Here is an 18577-nt window from a genome sequence, read left to right as displayed (position 1 = left end):
TCCCACAAGCCCTTGAGGCTTCATACTATGATAAGCTGCATCCTGCTTATAGTAGCTATTGATACATTCCGGCATCCACCACTGGTCTCCTGCCTAAACTCAGCATGCAAGAGAGATTGGGTTCTCATGCCCTGTGTTGCCTTTCTAATCAACATTTGAAAGCTGAAAAAATCCTAGCTAGTTCAGCAGAGTAATGCCTCTTTTGCAAAAACAACATAAATTGTAGACAAACTCCTGGACCCAATTCAGTGTATTGGATGCTACCTATGAAGCTGTATATGGCTTGGATCCTTGTTATCTTCAGGACTATCTTCTTGCCCTGCATCATCTGACAGAGAGAAGATCCTCTGAAGGCTGAATGGGACAATTCGCCACAACCAACTCGCCGTGGCTATCTTGTCATGGCCATCCTGCCGTGGGACAACTCGTCGCAGACAGTTCCATGTGGGATAACACAATAAATGTTATCTGCCATTGTTTCTTTCACGTTGTTTCCATTGACAAAAATGGAAATAATGAAGAAACAGTGGCAGATAACATTTATTGTGTTAACCCATGTGGAATTGTCCATGGCAAGATGGCCATGGTGAGTTGTCCTAGACCCCTTCTGAATGTCCACTCTTAGAGAAATCAGGGAGATGGAGATCTGAACTCTCAGAGTGAAATAGTTGATTACACAGAGCCCTGTGATGTTATCTGTCAAGAAGCAAGCAAAGACTTTGCACTTCTGCAGGGCTTTGAGGAATGTGTTAGAAAGACAGCTTCAGATTAAAACTGAACATTATTTTGGAATTTTGGATTTAATGGATGTTTTTAAAGTATTATTACAAGCTTCCTAAAGTTATTCAAGTAGATAACATTCAAATAATTGAAATCAGTCAAATAGTGCCTCCTCTGAACCATTTAACACAGTGTCTAGAGCAGAGGTCCCCAACCTTTGGGGCACCAGGGACTGGTTCCATGGAGACAGGTTTTTCCGGGGACCAGAGGATGCGTGGTTTTGTGTGCTGCCTCCATCTCACAGATGGGGCTTTGCTTTGTGCGGACCAGTTGCTGGCATGCTGCAGCCTGGTACTGATCCACGAACTGGAGGTCTAGAGGATCCATCCCTTCCTTCTTTCATTGGGAGAAAAACCAATCTCAAAGGAGATAAACAAAATCAATTTTAAAAATAACCCTCTTTAAAACATTATTAACAGTTAGACATGCAGTGTGAAAGAAGATAATTACAGAGCTTTCCAGACAGTAGTAATCCAGCAGTTTCCAAATTAGTTAAGAAAAAAGAAAGAAAATGTGGTCTTCCAAGCAGATTGTAAGATGGTATAAATGAACTTGTACAGAGGGACTAAAAGAAAGTAAAAATGAGACTTAGCACAATAAACCAAACAAAAATGCAAAGTCTAATGCTAATTTCTGACTATACATTTTACCCATTTCTGTAGTCCTGAAGCAAACAACCCTCTCCTTCAAATTCCTGGCTTGTCTATCTTCCTGAAGATTCCAAATGTTAAATGAAGGCTGCTGGGGAAGATGGGACCTGTAATCTTTACTTAGATTCTCTGCAGTGTCTTCTACCTTTCCTTTAAAGAGAGGGGGTAATTTGATTCTGAACATGGCAAACTGATATATCTCACTCATGAGAATGGGCACTGCCTTATGACTCTAATACTTAATTTACCTGATGCTGTCAGAAGGCACATGATATGGCTTATTCCAGATGGCTATGTTGCCTGCCCCTACTGCTTTGGCAGTAGCCTCCCTCCACCACTATAACTTTGTACTACTGTGACCAGCTGTTGCCATTTGCCTCACTTTTATTCAATCAATATCCTTGTCCATGTTAACACTACTACATCATGCTTTGCCTGTAATGTGAACCCAGTCAGTGGTTGAATTTGTGCTTTGCAATAAGCCATGGTGTGGGATGTATCAGTTCACACATTTTAAGCCAAAATCAAATGTATTGTGGTTAGCAGAGCATGGCTCAGCCCAATGTGTGTGAAGCGTGAACAAAATTAAATTTCCATTCTTTGGAAATGTTGCAGCAATAAAAACAAACCATATTTCCCAACATCAGGAATTTCCTGCCAATAGTTTCTTGCTTTGTTTAAATTGAAAACATCTAGCTGACATGAATATGCAAGTTGCAATTGTGTTGAAGCCAGAGCTCTCATTACTTTGCTTGTATTACAGTCCAAGAAAAAGGAAATTGGGATTACTGAATAGATCCATAATAGCTCTGCCAGATCTTGAACCTGTCTGTTGTCAAATTTGTGGTGGTGGTGGAAAGAATATGCAATGCTATCAGCACAAAAGACAGATTTTATCCACTTCTTTGCTCAGGCAATTCAAAGGCTTCCATCCATGGCCATTTTTGGTTTGGCAGGTTATGGAGCCCAGCTAATACTTTTACTGTATTTGACAAATATTAACCCGAGAATAATTTTTTTTAAAAAAAGCTTTTAAACCTCAGCTACTCCATATTACTAACAAGTATGGGTTATATTTTTTGACTGAAATTTGAAAGCCAGCTTGGTATAGTGGTTAAGCATCAGGCTAGAATCCAGGAGACTGTGACTTCTAGTCCCATCTTGGGCATGAAGCTGGCAGGGTGACCTTAGGCCAGTCTCTCTTTCTCAGCCCTAGGAAAGAGGCAATGGTAAATCACTTCTACAAAATCTTGCAAAGAAAGCTGTGGGGGCTACTACAGGAGGAGACAACAGACTCAAGGCGAGTGCACACACATATGTATGAACACAATATGCAGTATATACAATATCCTTGTGGCAGGATTATCAATAATGGGTGAAGGATCCTAACCAAGTTGCCATATCCATCATACTACATGCTAGCAAGACACCTTAGTGAGAGAACATGTGGCCCCATTCCCCTCACATGGCTTTTAAATTTCCATTTAATTAGCTACCTCATGCTGTGGTTAAATACTTTAAAATGTAGCACAAACACAACCAATATGGGCATCTACAAAGGAAGGTAAGAAGTGATGAAAGATGTAAAATTACACAAAATCCAGGACAAATGTACTTGCACTAGATGCTCAGTTGAAGGAACACTAAGGCAAAGATTTGTATCACGTTGCCACATGTACCATAGTTTTTTGTATCATGACTTTTTGCCTGCTGACTTTACCAAGCCAGTGATGAAATCTTAGAACAGCTTTCATTTTTGGAACTTATTAACCTGATTATTGTAGATGATAAAAAGCTACAATTACCAGGCTTTCCCTCCCAGAGAGGATTAGAAATCCCTTAGAAACTCAAAAGGAAAATCAAATAATTGAAAATACTGTATATATTTAACTGAGGCAGTTTGGAAGCCATAACAACAACAAAAGTTTCACCAACAATTGTATGGAGATTTAACAAGATTTGTGTATAGAATCCATTTTCAAATGTCTTTTGCAATTTGGCTCCCTTTTGGTAGGGTCTCCATCCATCATGATTTATTACTCTTTTTTTCTCTCACAAAAAAACCTGTGTCACCACTCTCACATTTTCAATTTGAGTTTAAAGGCTCTGAGACATAATTTTTAAAAGTTTAAAATGACACAATGATAGTATTAATAAACTAGGCTAAGGGGATAGAGGTAAAAATATTGGCATAGAGGTTTTTTGAGGTTTCTTGAGTGTTAGAAGTACCAAACGTTTTCCATCACATAACACACTGAATAAACATAGAAAGTTTCTATAAAAGTGATATTTATTTCATTTAAAAATACTCTTGGAAAATAAGCTAATGTAGCTAGTTCAAATGTACTATGTAATGCTTCAGTTAATGAAGATTTAGTGGCCATTATTTAAAATGTGCAAAAAGAATATGAGAGACAATAATGCAATAGTGGCATAATTGCAGAAGTCAGCTTTTTACAATTCAATTTCATCTTGGTTTGGAATTCATATAAATGAATACTAAAATACATTTTCTTAAAAATACAGAGAGCAGTTTGGAACTAAATCTAAACTCTAATAATGGTACAAAATGTCAAGAGACAATTCTCTACAAAAGGCCTATATGTTAATCTTACTCAAAATGAATATTCAGTGAAACAATAATTATGAAATCTCTGATATGAATGTACATATGTACATATAATTTTAGACACAGTAGAACAGGTTTAACATTCTTGGAACAAATTCTCCAAGTCCTATTTCATATACATTATAAAATGCTTGTTTGAACAAAAAAGTTATACATTAGCAATTATTTATTGCCTGTGAAAAATGGCTCATTGTGTGAACTTAAGAGTACAGACAGATGCGATTTGCATAACCTCTTTGAAGAAATATAAGTTAAATTAATATAACGTAATAGCAAAACATCTTAAATGTTTTATAACATTGGAACAGACAGTAATTTAATGCAAATTAGTGTTCTTTCAATAGTTATGCAGCAGACATAATTTGAAATAACTGTTAGTCCAGTCCAACGTGGGAAAATTACATCTATAGTCTGTCCTTTTGGATCAACTGTATTTGCACAAAACTGCATAATCTGGTTACAATCTGTAGGATTGTTTAATCCAAAACAGTACCTGTACTTACATGAATTGCAAATTACTTGTTAATGAACACTAGTATTTTGCTGGGTTACTCCCTGTTGCATGATTTTTTTTCTGAGACTAGCAATTTACTGCATGTTATGGCCTAAAGTGACTGTCATTTTGGATTTTCATAAACCAGTGTATAATCTAGAGACCACAGGGACAAAGTCTAGTTTCCATTCATCCATGATGGTTAGTTGAATAGGGTCTGCCTGATGTAGTGCACCACAGGGGGAAGAAAGAAACATGGCAGCAAGAGCACGCTCACTAGTTGCACTTACAGTTAATGTGTCATGGGAATTCACATAAAACAGTAGGTCGCCTTTGAGGAAACTCTCTTTACACTAGGACGTCAGAAGGGACCACTAACATATATTTCGCATAAGGAAACATTTTTCCCCCAGTACAGTAGCCCATTTGATGTGCAATGTTTTCTATAGCCTGATGTGTATATTCTTGAAAATATTTTAATGTTTAGTTACATATTGATGTGTGGTATTTTACATAGAGCAGGTAGAATGAGTAAACGTGAAGGCCATATGACTGCTTCATTCATATGAACTTTGGCTCATTTTAATAATATCTGGAGATGAGAGGTAAGGACTGTTTCAAACATTTCCCAAGAAAGTGATTTGTGATGTTTGAAGTAAGAGAGGCAGCTGATCATTGTATATAGATTTCTAATTACTTATACTTTGAAAATGAATTACACTTTAATTTTAACTTCAGTACTACAGTAAGACCTACTGCTGTAAAGGTCTAATTAAAAAGGCCTTTAGTGAGAAATACTGACTGAAATCTACAAAAATTGAGAAGGAAGGATAAACTAATGATAGTTTTTTTCATAGGTTTCTAAAAAGAAAATGATTTTAAGAAAAAGCGTTTAATTATGTTATAGTTTAGCTGATTAACATATAGAATTAGATCTGTGATCAAAGAAGTAATGTACTGTTATGCATAGAATGTGACAATCAGCTCCATTCAGGTGTCACAAAGCAGATGTGACTAGAGGAATGTATTTCCCTTTTTTCCTTGTCCTCTTTTTCCATGAACTCTCCTCATCCACACATTAATAACATCATAATTTGCTGGAGCATCTAAGTTAAACTGATAATCAATTGTCTTCCTGAAACCAGGATCTGAAGGGGTTTCAACCTCAGTTCAGACCTCTCCTTGCCTATAATTTGAACAGGATAGTTTATCAGACTACAATTAATGCAAAGATCTCAAAAGATAAGTAGAAGAGCAAGAGATCTGTACAAGACCACAGGGTGCTCCCGAATGCTGGCAAACAGAATACCTTGGCAAACAGAACTGTGATATCTGAGAAGAGCTGTCAGGGTTAGGCAGCGATCTGAGATTTTATTAGGAGATAAAATAAGAAAATACCCACTGGAGAATATAAGCTATCATCTTGGTGGGCAGTGTTCCAAACCAGCAGGAATATTGCTTCCCCTGAGTGGAATAAATCAGGCAGAGCACCACCAGCTGAAGCAGTTCTGCAACGCCAGCATTGCACGTCTAATTCTAAAATACATTTAAGATTCAATAAGAGCACTTAATTTTACACATAATTGACACCATCTTCTTCTGTATTCAAGTTGAGTTTTAAAGTCTGCTTTAAAAGGCTTTTTAAAAGCATTGATCAGGTGTGTTTCCATAACAAGATATTTTTCATGCTTGCAGTTCTCCAAGTCTCCTCCTTAAGCCTTTGAAATGTGTGATATGATGAATATGGCAGTATTCACTAGTCACACAGAACCAGTGTTGGTCAAAATACCCTGTAAATCCTCTGGCTGTGCAAGTATAATTGAATCAATGTGCTTCTTTAACTTTTCGATAGTTCCAGGTTTCACAGGTAAGTTGTCTCCATCAGTCTATAATTATAAAAATGCAAATTAAAACATTTTACAATGTTAAACTAAGACCAAGTTATCACTGCTACATCTAATATCTATCTACCTAATTCTAAAAGGCAAAATTCAGCAGTAGAATAAAAGATCAAAGGCTCAAGTTTTCTAATATTTCAGTTAGGCCTGGGAAAGATATTTCTCTGAAACTGGAGTGCTACTGTCCGTCAGTATATGGAGAACTATATTCAGAGATATGAACCAATGATATAGGGCACTTTTACTAATTCATTGTTGACAGGTTTTCAATGTTTTCCACCTCTTGGAAGTAAATTCAGTTTTAAATTAAATGGAAAATAGCTCTTCCCTTCAACTGCATTTGACCAGCAGATGGAGCTGTGAACAAATATATTATTCTGATAAGCACCTTTTTTAAAAAAATAACATCAATACATATTTGGTAGTAATGAAAATAGAAAGCACTACACTTTTATACTCTGGAAGGAGGACAGGCAATGTCTGGGGGATGTTAAATTGGGATGTTAAAGTGGACCCAGCCAGCTCCTCCTTCTCTAGTTGATTTTTATTTTAATCAATAATATTAATTTTAAAAAATGGGAAGCTGGCGTGCTGCAAATTAACAAGAAACCTTCTGGTAAAATGGGTGGGATTTTTTTGAGCTCAACATTTCATAAATGCCCATTGGTCTAAAGACGTTTGCCTATTTCTCAGTCTAAGGAATTAGAGCAACTGATATGTTCATGTGAAACTGCAGTAAACATGTTCCACAAAGATGCCAGGAAGAAAAACTATCGACCGGGGAGTAACAATGCTAGTTAGAAGGAATTGGGAACCTTGGTTATTGATCATCAAAACTCCTTTGCATTATCCTTTCATGGATAGGAGAATGGACAAATATACAATATAGTTTTCTTGGATCTTTCTGACAATTTATGTGTCAAGTAGAATAATTAAAGAGGGACAACACCTAAACATTAGCAAAGGCATACAGAATGCTTTGAAAAAAAATCTACATACCAATTTAGCTTTTAATTTTAAGACTAGATCCACTGTTTCCACTTCAGTATGTTTCTGACTCCAGAAAAGCAAGTCCTAGAAAAAGAAAAAATGTGCCTGAAAATTAATTACATACATAAATATTACATCAAGCAAGATGCAAGAAAAATAAACCAATTCTGAAACAACTAAACTATTATCGATTTTAATACTACTACTCATACCAAGATTCTTCAATGTAATTTAAAACCAGGGGTGGGAAACTATCTTCAGCACTTGGTATTTCAATTTGATATGCACATTTTCAACTGGATTTTCAAGTATAAACACTGTTCTGCACTTAAAGAATGGATAGGTGAAAAAGCTTGATGGAAAGATGCTGATCTAACCTCATTACACAATGCTTCCAAATGAAGTGCCTCCAGTTTCCGTGTCATTTCTTTTCGCCGTGTCCGGAACCAACCATCAAAATTGTAAGATTTCAGAAAATGCCTTTAAGACAAAGGGGAAATTTGTTTCACTACAAGAATATTCTGCAATCAAAGCAAATATCTATCTTTTTAACCAGATGTATTTCCAAATGAAATCGCATAAGATATAATTTTGAGTTACTTACATTTGTACGTTGACAAAGAACCCTCTTGTAATATATGTCTACTATGTCTCATAACTTATAATTAGAGTTAGGGTTAGTAACAAATATTGGCTTTTTATTTGCAATATAAGCAGCCAGAGGAAGAATGCTTATGAACTTCAGCATTATTGTGTTTTGAAAACATAATATTTTGAATGTAGAAGAAACTTCCAAAGAACTATCTCACAAACCAAAATACTGTGAAGTGCCCATGAAACTCTTATCGGAAGATGTTTTAAGAATGAATTTTTATATACATACATACATACATACATACATACATACGTGTGTGTGTGTGCGCGCAAATTTTTTGGATTGCTAACAAAGAATTAAAGGGAAACTGATATGATTTTAATTCTTTGTTAGCAATCAAAAAAATTTACACAAATATGAGCTGTCACTGCTGTGACTACTACCTGTGGATGGCCTTGGTTTAGACTGAAACAGGAAATGAGATTTGACCCGTGTTTGGGGCCTAGCAAGGTATTCTAAATACTTAACACTTAAAACACACACACACACACACACACACACGTAAATTTTTTGGCTTGCTAACAAAGAATAAAGGGAGACAAATATGACTACTGCCTGTGGATGGCCTTGGGCTAGGCTGAAACAGGAAATAAGATTTGTCCCGTGTCTGGGACTAAGCAAGTGTATTCTGAATGCTTAACAAACATTTAACACACACACACACACACACACTTTTTAACATAATTTTCAGAGACTTGTTTATAAACAGCAATTTAATCATGAATTTTCTATCCATCCTTCATCTACATACTCCATTCCCAAACTATAAAGCAGTTAAAGCTTATTTTACAAGGGATTGTGGATAAAGGGCAATATTTGACCTAGCTAGCAACTGGAAAGAATGGCATATTACATTTTGTGCTGGTATACTTTTAGCATGATTCTTTAAGAAGCATCAAAACACATTTTAATGCCTTAGTAATAGCCTTCAAAACACAAAATAAGATTTTTTAAAAGTATGCATTTTATAAGCAAGAAACGGCAAGTGTAATGAGATGATTACATTGTGTGTAGGATGCTGGTTCATTCTCCTGCAATCTTATTCATATTTATGTTTAATTGTTATTTTAAATATGTTTTAACTGCTTTATTGTACGCTGCTGTCCAGAGTCATGTTTGTGAGATATGTGGCTATATACCTTTGATAAATAAATAAAATTTAATGTAGCTGTACACGGTCTACTAATGAGTATCATGCTAAGGCTCTTTTAGTACAAAAAAAATTACCTGTACAATCCTATCCAATCCCCCTTTAACCGAGAAGTAAGCTGAGGCCCTGTTTTTTCAAGAGTTTTCATAAACTCCTCTTTGCTGAATGGCTTCAATTGTGGAGGACTCTATGAGAAGACAGAACTATAAGCTAACAGGGCAGAAATTGTGCGTGTATACATAACAAATTCTGAGCTTCTAAAAATATTCTCACCTTCCAAGGTGATATGCTTTTTTGCAGAGGCATTAAACTTGCTACATATCTTTCCTGAAGAAAAACAAGATGCAAAAATAAGATACTGTACAGAAAAGCAGGTATTAGCCAAATCTAACATCGTATTGTAGTTTGATTAAAAAAAATGACTAGAAGAGCTGTTTTGAAATAAAAGGTGTAAAATTGGCATGCTAATTCTAGCATCTATTCTGTGGAAGACCAAATTTTGAAGTGCAGCCTTGCCTAACTTCAAAATATGTGTTACTTCTGTATATGCACAACAGTACATGCATAAGATCTAGTACAAGATCTAGTACTTTTTATTCTTGAGAAAACTCTTAGAATTTTGAAATCCTAAAATAAATTATGAAATGGACACAGTACAAATTAAGAAAGAAAAGCTGTGTTTACTTGTCTTGGAATTACAAGGTGCAAAAGAACGTACTGCTAAGAAACATGTTTTTAGATTCAGATTCCTTTGAAAGAATCTAGAACTGGTATCTAGGCAACTTACACATTTTGATAAATAAACAATTAAAAAGAAACTGCACTCAGGATTATGATTTATTTTATTATCAAACAGGTTTTGTATAATTCTTTTTTTTTAGAAAGTCTACTGTTCAAATTGTCTCCATTCGAGGCCTAGAAATAAATGATAAAAATGATAAAAAATACAGTTCCCACTAAGAAACAAATGGGTTTCTCATTTACATTCACTTACTAGAGGAATAATGAAGCTTTGAGTCAATTCCAAAAAATAACGACGAAGGATTATGTTTTGGGCTTCTGCAGGACGCTTCTGTTGTACTCCCTGAAAAAAAGCAATTATGTTCACTGCAGATACACTCTACTGAAATGGATAAGCAACTGTTAATGTACAATGGTTATACTGATAATGTTTTTACAATATAATGGGGGGAAGAGAATGTATGCCAGAATTTTTGTCAAATTATTTAAAGCCACAGATTAAACCATTGATATAGATCTTTAACATATGACAAGGATAAAATGCAGCCCATTTAGGTTAAAGACTTTGGCCCAAAAACGTAAAATCCAATTCTTGCTCTTTGCGTAACATGACAATAGAGCACAAATATGTGAATAATGGAAAACATTGTGATGGTGGTATTTTAAGGCTCCCATTTTTACAGAAATAATCTGTTGGGGACTGCAAGATGGATGAAGCTGAAGTAAGCAATGGGTGGAACCAGAATACAGAAAAGAATGAGGACTCCTTCTTTGACATTACTTTAAAAAACCTTTCTGCACCCTTTTCTCTCTTTGCCAAGTAGCCAGCTGCTAGAAAGGGACCGTTAAAATGTTTTTATCATAGGTATCTTGCAGCAGGTTGGCTGAGGTGAAAATTAGTTGAAAGGTTGAAAGATTGTTGCAGTTTTAAAGCCACAACTCAGTTCCTGAATACCTCATCAACATATAAATACCAAACAAGACAACAACCCAAATAACAAGGGGACATGGCCATCTTCCGTATGTGAAAATAAAGCATATTTTGTTCAAAAAAAGGAAGAAAACAAAGAAAATAAGCATTGTCTCTCTCCAGTATCAATTACTGCTAATACTTCCAAGTTTGAAATAATACCTTTTGCAATTGTTTTATGATTTCTTCATCTTTGTTTAAGTATGGTTTGTATGATGTATAAACACCTAGGAAGGAAAAACGCTAAATTTATCTCTGGGGTTGACCCACATGGATTCCAAATTGGAAATTTATAAGGTGAAAAAAAATGTATTACCTGGTTTGGAATCCAAGGTTTTTAAGTTCTTCAGCTTTTTTACTTTAACTTGCTTCGGAACCTCACCTGCCAAATGGCATGAAAAGGTCATCCTTTAATAAAATATTGGTATCTTAATGTTCCAGGGTGCTCATGTTCATCAAGTAATTCTATATGCTAAAAATCTTTCCATTTTAGTTAATGCCAGGCCCCCACTGGGGGGGGGAGAGAGATACAGAAGAGAATACCTGCTTCCAACTCTTTTTGAAGGATCAGGTTGCTGACAATTTCCCAGATAAAGTCTCAGATTCCAGATTCCTTTGAGCAAGCATTTGCCGGTGTATTAGGCTAATAAAGGACTTTTAAGGTAAACAATGCCTCAGAGTCACTTGAAAAGCCCATAGGTGGGAAATGTGACACATAGTTATTAACCATCCGGCTCCCCAGGATAAGGAAAAAATTAACTGTGGTGGAAAAGACTCACTATTTTGATAGACCTTTTGAGAGGGTCAACATGTTGGCCCACATCAGGTTTCACACTATGACCAAAGAGGCAAGATGGTGGTGACATCAGCATGATCAAAGCTCTAACCATTTGTACATGCAACATATCAGTTGCATTTAACATTGTTATTCTCACCACCTTGACAAGGCAACACACTTTATATTGGGCTACCCTTGAAAAATAGCAAAAAACTGCAACTGATACAACATGCAGTGACTCATGCAAAGTATAGGTGCCATGCATGTTCCACACATATTTTATCAACATTTAACCACACGGAAGGAAGAATATAGGTTTAACTTTCTGTACATCTCAAAAAAAAGAAATCACCAATCAATTTAAATACTTTACCTGAGACTTTGATATCTCCTATTCGAATGATGTGTGGCCAATGCTGAAGTGTTTTAGCAAAAAATGGATTTGTCACTCCTAATATGACAGAAGGCCTGTAATACACAAGATGCTTAAATGAGACCAGTAAGAGGTGGAAATCTGCTAAGCTCCAGAGGGGAAGCATGTTGGAAAACACATAACCAGAAAATATGCAGCACATTTTACATTAAGCTCAGATCCAATGTAGCTCTTTGCCGAACAAAAGGGCTCACATTGTACATTCATAAGAAAGAATTTCGATTCAGCACCAATGACAGAAGCTGCTGTTCACAGAAAGGACTGTAATTTTGCAAATTCCCCTCCAACTTGCTGTGCTTCCTACATGCTGTTTTTTTAAGCCAATCTGCACTTATGAACAAATTAGAAAAAAAAAAGCATTTCCCAATTTCTCTTAGTGAGACATGTTCAAGTTCATAGATCTCCCATAAAGGGGATCTGCCAAAGCTTTACCCCTCAAAACAGTAACAGCTTCCTCAGCCAATTTTGTTAGCTGAAATTTGAAGAGAAAAGTGTGTTTTGGGGGGGGGGGAACAGACTTGCTTGTAGGTGCCGGAGGATGAAAGCCCTCGTAAATATGAATAGTAGATGAACATATTGTCTAAAGCCATGATTTGCTTCATCAGTGTTTGTTCAATCAGATACAATAGGTTGAGCTCACACTACACACCAAGCCACATCTAACAGTTTATAAACCACAGTGGATTGGGAAGGCACAGATATGTGAGCCCCTTTCCATTCCTGAAAGTGCACAAGCAGCACACAAGAAAACAAAGGTACCCAGCCTTTTCCTTTATCCCCCCCCAACTGAAAAGAATGTGTGTCCTTTTCCGCCTCTAATCCTCAACAAGAAATGACATATTCTTATTGTCTATTATTACCCAACTTAGTTCCGCTCTTTTCTGTCTGGGGACATTATGGTTCACAGCTTAAGCAAAACTGTCCCCATTAAAACTGAGGAACATAAGAGTTCCCCAGAGAATTAGATGCCTTCACAAGATCTGGAAGATCCTGTTTCCATGCTCAGGCCCTTCAGTCGTGACTGAATGCTAAGTGAGAACTTGCCACATCTCAGTACATTCCACGTCCTAGACCTAGAGTGCTTTCTTCAGATGTATGATGATTTATGCTCAGCTGGCAGAGCTTGATAGTTATACATCTAGGTTTTGCAGATCTAATTGTTTATTTTAGTTAACCATGCATGCATCTCTAGAAATTGATGCTAACATCATACAAATATAGTCGACATTATAAGAACCAAACAATTGTAAAGCAAAAGAGCTAATGAGATTGGAAATAAAAAGAAATGGGGATTATTTTAAAAATGTAGAAAATCTAAGTAAAATAATGCAAGCTAAAGTGATTTTAACAAAGGATTATGATAAAAATAACTAAACTAAACCTGTATCATGAGAAAAGGAAAAACCAATGTAGTAACTTATCATACTTGATAAAATCATTGACTTGGCTAAAATTTCACCAATTTAATTTTAAAATGAGATAAATGAAATGCATATATCAACCTGCTGAACTGGAATTCTGCAAAACAGTAATAATGCTTTACATGTTATTTTTTAAGTGTTTGATCCAACATGTTGTAAGGAGTGGTGAGCCAGCCTTCCCATCCCTCATAAATTTGATTGGTGACGTCAGGGCTTTTTTTCTCGTAGAACGCTCAGAACAGCGTTCCGGCACCTTTTTTGCAAAAAAAAAAAAAAAAAAAAAAGCTCCCTCTGAAAGCCTATTGCAGGGCTAGGCAATCTTGGCCCTTTTTTATGACTCGTGGACTTCAACGCCCAGAAATCCTGAGCCAGCCATGCTGACGGGAAAGGGAGAGGTTTCCAAGCTGAGCCATGCTGGCTCAGGAAGTCTGGGAGTTGTGAAGTCCTTGAGTCATAAAAGAGCCTGCACTAGAGAAGGACATTAAAATTATTTACAGGGTTACTTCTTTAGGAACTAAACTTTTAGAATCTAAAACAGATAATTAAAAAAGCCAGCAGGAAAGAACCTCACATTTTTCATCTGCTTCTGTCTTTTGGAAGGTAAAATTAGATAACAAAATAATCTATTTCCTATGTTAACATCTCTGCAATGAAATCAATAAAGGTAACAGGAAAGAAATGAGAAAAATTTTTTCTCAATGTACATACTCTTGAAAACTATTTTGAATCTAACCATCTATTACAACTAAACCACTTTAAATTAAACAATTCTTAAGAATAAAATATTCTTAAATTTGGGCTTTACTTTTCCTATTTGGACTGTTGTGTGTTTTGAAAAATAGATTATTTCGAATCTAGTTAAATTGCACTTCAGTCTTTAAATAATTAACCTAGTATGTACCTAACAATATATGACGTTTTCCATGGTGAGCTTAACATCAATAACAACATTTATTAAAAAGGCTAAAATAATTTCTGGTGGTATTATCTGTACATTAAAATTTTGTTTAGTCACAATCTTTCACTTTTCACATTCTGGAAAAGCAGTGGTCATGCACCCTAGCAAAAGATGTTACATATATGCATAAGCGTAGTCAGTAGCATATGCCTTTTTAAAAATATCAAACATGCAAAGAAACAAAAATAAGTCCAAAATATCTATATTACATCCAGAAATGCCAACTTTGCAACCAATATTTCTCATCCATAACTATGGCACCCTAAGGATACCTGCATACATGCAAATGCTTCTCTGGGATCTGTAACGCAGCAGGGATTGCTTTTTCCTTCCAGTAACAGATTGCTGGGAAATACCAAACATGGCCTTAAGAATTCCAATGTTTGTTACAAATTTTTCTGGATGTGGTTGGAAAGAGGCCTAGAAGTGCCAGCACAAATACATCACACTTGCTGAACATGCACACGCAACTAATTACAATCTTCAATTATATGTGATATATCCAGGGCTTTTTTCCCCATAGAACGCTCAGAACGGCGTTCCAGCACTTTTTGCGCGCGTACACACACACACACACACACACACACACGCATGCTGAAGGAAACTGTTCCAGAGAGCCAAATTCTCCTCAGGCAGCCAGGTAGCAGAGCAGCAGAATGCATCGCAGCGACAGGCCTTCAGATGGCTCAAATCGAAGGAAATGTGATCCATACAGGCTAATTTAAAAGTGGGAGGGTAAGAAGGGCTGAGTGTGAACAGGTTGCTTAGCAACCTGCTTAAACAGTCTCTGTAACTTTCAGCTCCCGGTGCCTTACCTTTTTTAAGCTGGGAAGTTGAAAAAAAGGCTAAAAAGAAGGCAATAGAGTGCTAAAGGAAAATGTATAGATATAGCCAGCAGATGTTTAGGGAAACTTTATTTTTCATACACTGTTCGAATTTTGTTTTAATTTTGTTTTAATGCCATGGTGATACTGCTAAGCTTGTAAGCCGCCCTGAGTCTTCGGAGAAGGGCGGGATATAAATGGAATTAAAATAAAATAAAAAATAAATAAATCAAATGTAGTCAGTCTTTTTTTTTAATCCCAAAGCATCTGTTCGTTAAATAAGTATAACAAAGTTTTGGATGATGGAATTATTTCTTATCTAAGGATAACTAAATCTCTTAAATCTTTTATTTTTATTTTTGCACAAAAAAATTGTATAATTTGCATTTGCATTCATTTACAAATAGAATATGTTGTTAAAATGTATTGGTGTTGAAATAATTAGTGCACACATATACCTAAAACTAGTTTATTGCATTTGGCAATTGTACTAAAAAAAAATCTCATTGTCAACCAATATAATACATTTAATTTGAAATCAAGTGAAAAATTGATTTAAATTATTTTATTAAAACAAATTAATGGCAATTCTTTTATAAGAAGTTGCTTCAAACAAAATGAGTTTGACATGCCTGCTCTAGATAGTTAAATGCTCCAAAATAAATTCTAGACCAGGCCTGTACATGCAGCTTACCAAGCAGCCTTGTACAGAGCACAGACTTTTTTTTTTAAAAAAAGTAATAAAATCACCACCACTGCTCTGAAAGTCATGTTGCCTAGTTCCTCCATGGCTTATCATGACCACAAACTCCAACACTGTAGATGCCAAATCATTGATTAGCCCACCAGCATTCCTTTGCAGACCACAAAGATTTTTTATTTATCAGTGTGGGCCTTTCCCTTCTACAAGTTGCACAGACCTCTTCTAGATTTTCCTCTTGCCTTTCCGAGTTAACTCCTTGGTCTGTCAATGAGCAAGAATTGACTTTGTAGGGAAGCATATTATCATTTGATGTATATTTAACATATGTTCTACCTTTATTTACCGATTATATATTTGCAGTGCTTTTTTTGTAAAAGAAAAAGGTGCCGGAACTCACACGTTATACAACCCGCCTTGCCTACCGTACAAGGTTCCATCCAAAAAAGGTGCCGGAACTCCGTTCTGAGCGTTCAATGAGAAGAAAAGCCCTGTATATTTGTATGCAATCCACATGGCGAGGTTTGGGGCAACTCACAATATTTTTAAAATCATAAAACATAAAAGCAGGGCTTTTTTTCCTCATAGAACGCTCAGAATGGCGTTCCGGCACCCTTTTTTGCACACACACAAAAAAGCTTTTGCACAAGCTATGCTACTCCCTCTATTGGCTTTCAAAAGCCAATAGGAATTGCTGCTGATCGTGCCAAAAGACCTGGCCAGCAAACGTTGCACTGGCAAGTTGTCTGCAGCAAAGGCGAGTTGGCAGGAACTTTGCATCCCTCCCTGCTGCCCAACTACACCATCTCAACTAGGTGAGAACAAGGAGTGGGAGGTGGGTTCTGTGGAGTCCATGTGCACTCCTTCCTTGTGCTCACCCGTGTCAGCCAGGCTGGTGGCCTACCTGGTGCTGGACCTGTGCCACTGTCGCCTTGCCCTGCGTGCCTAAGTGGCTGACCTGCATCGCCTGGCCCACCCCACCTCCACTGCCTGCTCCGCGCAGCCCCGCCATATAGAGCGGGCCCCGCTGCTCCCAGCACCAGCCGCAATGGCTCCGGCCCGGGGGGGCAGCCCGCCACCAACACCCCTCGCTCTCGTGACCACAGCAGTGCCGCCCCCCCCGCCTCCTGCGCCTGCCAAGATGAGAGTTCCGGCACTTTTTTTTTTTTTAGAAAAAAAAGCACTGGGTGACGTAAGTAAAAAAACTGATCTCCCTGCTTAAAAGTCAATTGCTTCCACTAACTCTATTCATGATTTCTTTCTTCTGAACTGAAATTCTGAGTGTGGATGATTCAGTTCACAAGGAAATTTCTGCATTCATTTGAAGGCTCCTTGTAGTATACATCCAGTTGTTTTACCAACAAATTAGGAGGCAGTTGGGGCTGGTCATTGCTCCTTCATGTTGATTTAAAACTAATGATGATATTACAACAAAATACCAAAATCAAATTACTAATCATAAACCTGCTGCAATGCTCTTTCAATATCCAGAAAAAAGCACAGTATCAATGCAACAACTGGGAATAAATGCAAACTTATACCAGTCTTGGGGAGGGACTAAAAATGAAAAAGAATATGAGATTCAGTGCTAAGTTAAACTCAAGAATCCTCCCACAGTTGCTTAAAAATACAGGGCATTCTAGAGCAGCTGTTAAAATGAACATTACTTTATATTTTGATGGGCTTAACTTTATTTTACTCAGTTTAGACATGATTTCATCTCCCTCTCAATTTATCACCATAAAGTCTTTCAATCAACCGTTCTAGTAAATTCACACACAAGCAGAATAATCCTTTGAATGTATTGGTGGTGAAAAACTGCAGATGTGACAACTGGAAATGTTGCTTAAGATTAGACCACAAGGGGACTTCCGGTGGCGACGCGACGTCGAAAGACAGCCGTTTTCGGGCTGCCCGCTCCGCAGCTGTGTTTTTCCATCGTAAACAGCGCCAATCAGCTGTTTAGATGGATTTGAAGCCCCCTCCTTGGGAGAAGAGGAGGGGGTGAGGCCCCAGGTAGGGGTTGAGCTCTCTGGGGCCGCCTGAGCTGAGAGCTAGGGCGGCTGAAAGATGAGCCCCCCCCGAAGCCTGGGTTGCTCCGAGCTGCGCAGCGCCTCTGCTCTGGGATTCTTGGAGCAGAGCCAGGCGTTAACAACCACCCCTGCCAAAAGGAAATACTTTTGATTATCAAGATGCAGGCAGAGCGGTACAGGAGGTCAAGGTGAAGTGGACTCTTTATCTTTACTCTCTAGCTCAATAGATTTTATAGCTTTAAAGTGAAAGTGCGTAATAAGTGAAAGTGGGGGAAGATGGCGGCTAAAACTTCTAAAGCTCTTCGGAATGCGGGGTCTTCCCTGGTGCAAGAGACCTCACTGCAAGCTTTGCTTCCTCCTGCATCTCCCCCGGTATTGACGCTTAAGGATTTACAAGATGCTCTTGGAAAGCACGCACAACTGATGTCTGATATGATGGATGAAAAGTTGAAAAAGCTGGAGGAGAAATTGGAG

At 37.2% G+C, this 18577-nt stretch overlaps 1 protein-coding gene across 1 annotated transcript in view; it reads right to left on the bottom strand.

Moving 5' to 3' along the window:
* Positions 1-3399: 3399 nt before the first annotated feature.
* Positions 3400-18577, bottom strand: part of DENND6A (DENN domain containing 6A) — a 34889-nt gene continuing 19711 nt past the window's right edge. The window contains exons 12-20 of the mRNA XM_083351610.1: positions 12108-12202; positions 11273-11338; positions 11119-11183; positions 10240-10329; positions 9519-9572; positions 9323-9432; positions 7818-7920; positions 7450-7524; positions 3400-6438 (exon numbers count right to left, since the gene is read on the bottom strand). Of these exons, the coding sequence (XP_083207736.1) occupies positions 6313-6438; positions 7450-7524; positions 7818-7920; positions 9323-9432; positions 9519-9572; positions 10240-10329; positions 11119-11183; positions 11273-11338; positions 12108-12202 (784 nt within the window). The 3' untranslated portion in view covers positions 3400-6312. The remainder of the gene's footprint in view (positions 6439-7449; positions 7525-7817; positions 7921-9322; positions 9433-9518; positions 9573-10239; positions 10330-11118; positions 11184-11272; positions 11339-12107; positions 12203-18577) is intronic.

Source organism: Vipera ursinii, assembly GCF_947247035.1.
Source record: "Vipera ursinii genome assembly, chromosome: 2".
NCBI classification, from domain to species: Eukaryota; Metazoa; Chordata; class Lepidosauria; order Squamata; family Viperidae; genus Vipera; species Vipera ursinii.
This window is presented reverse-complemented; position numbering and strand designations above follow the sequence as displayed.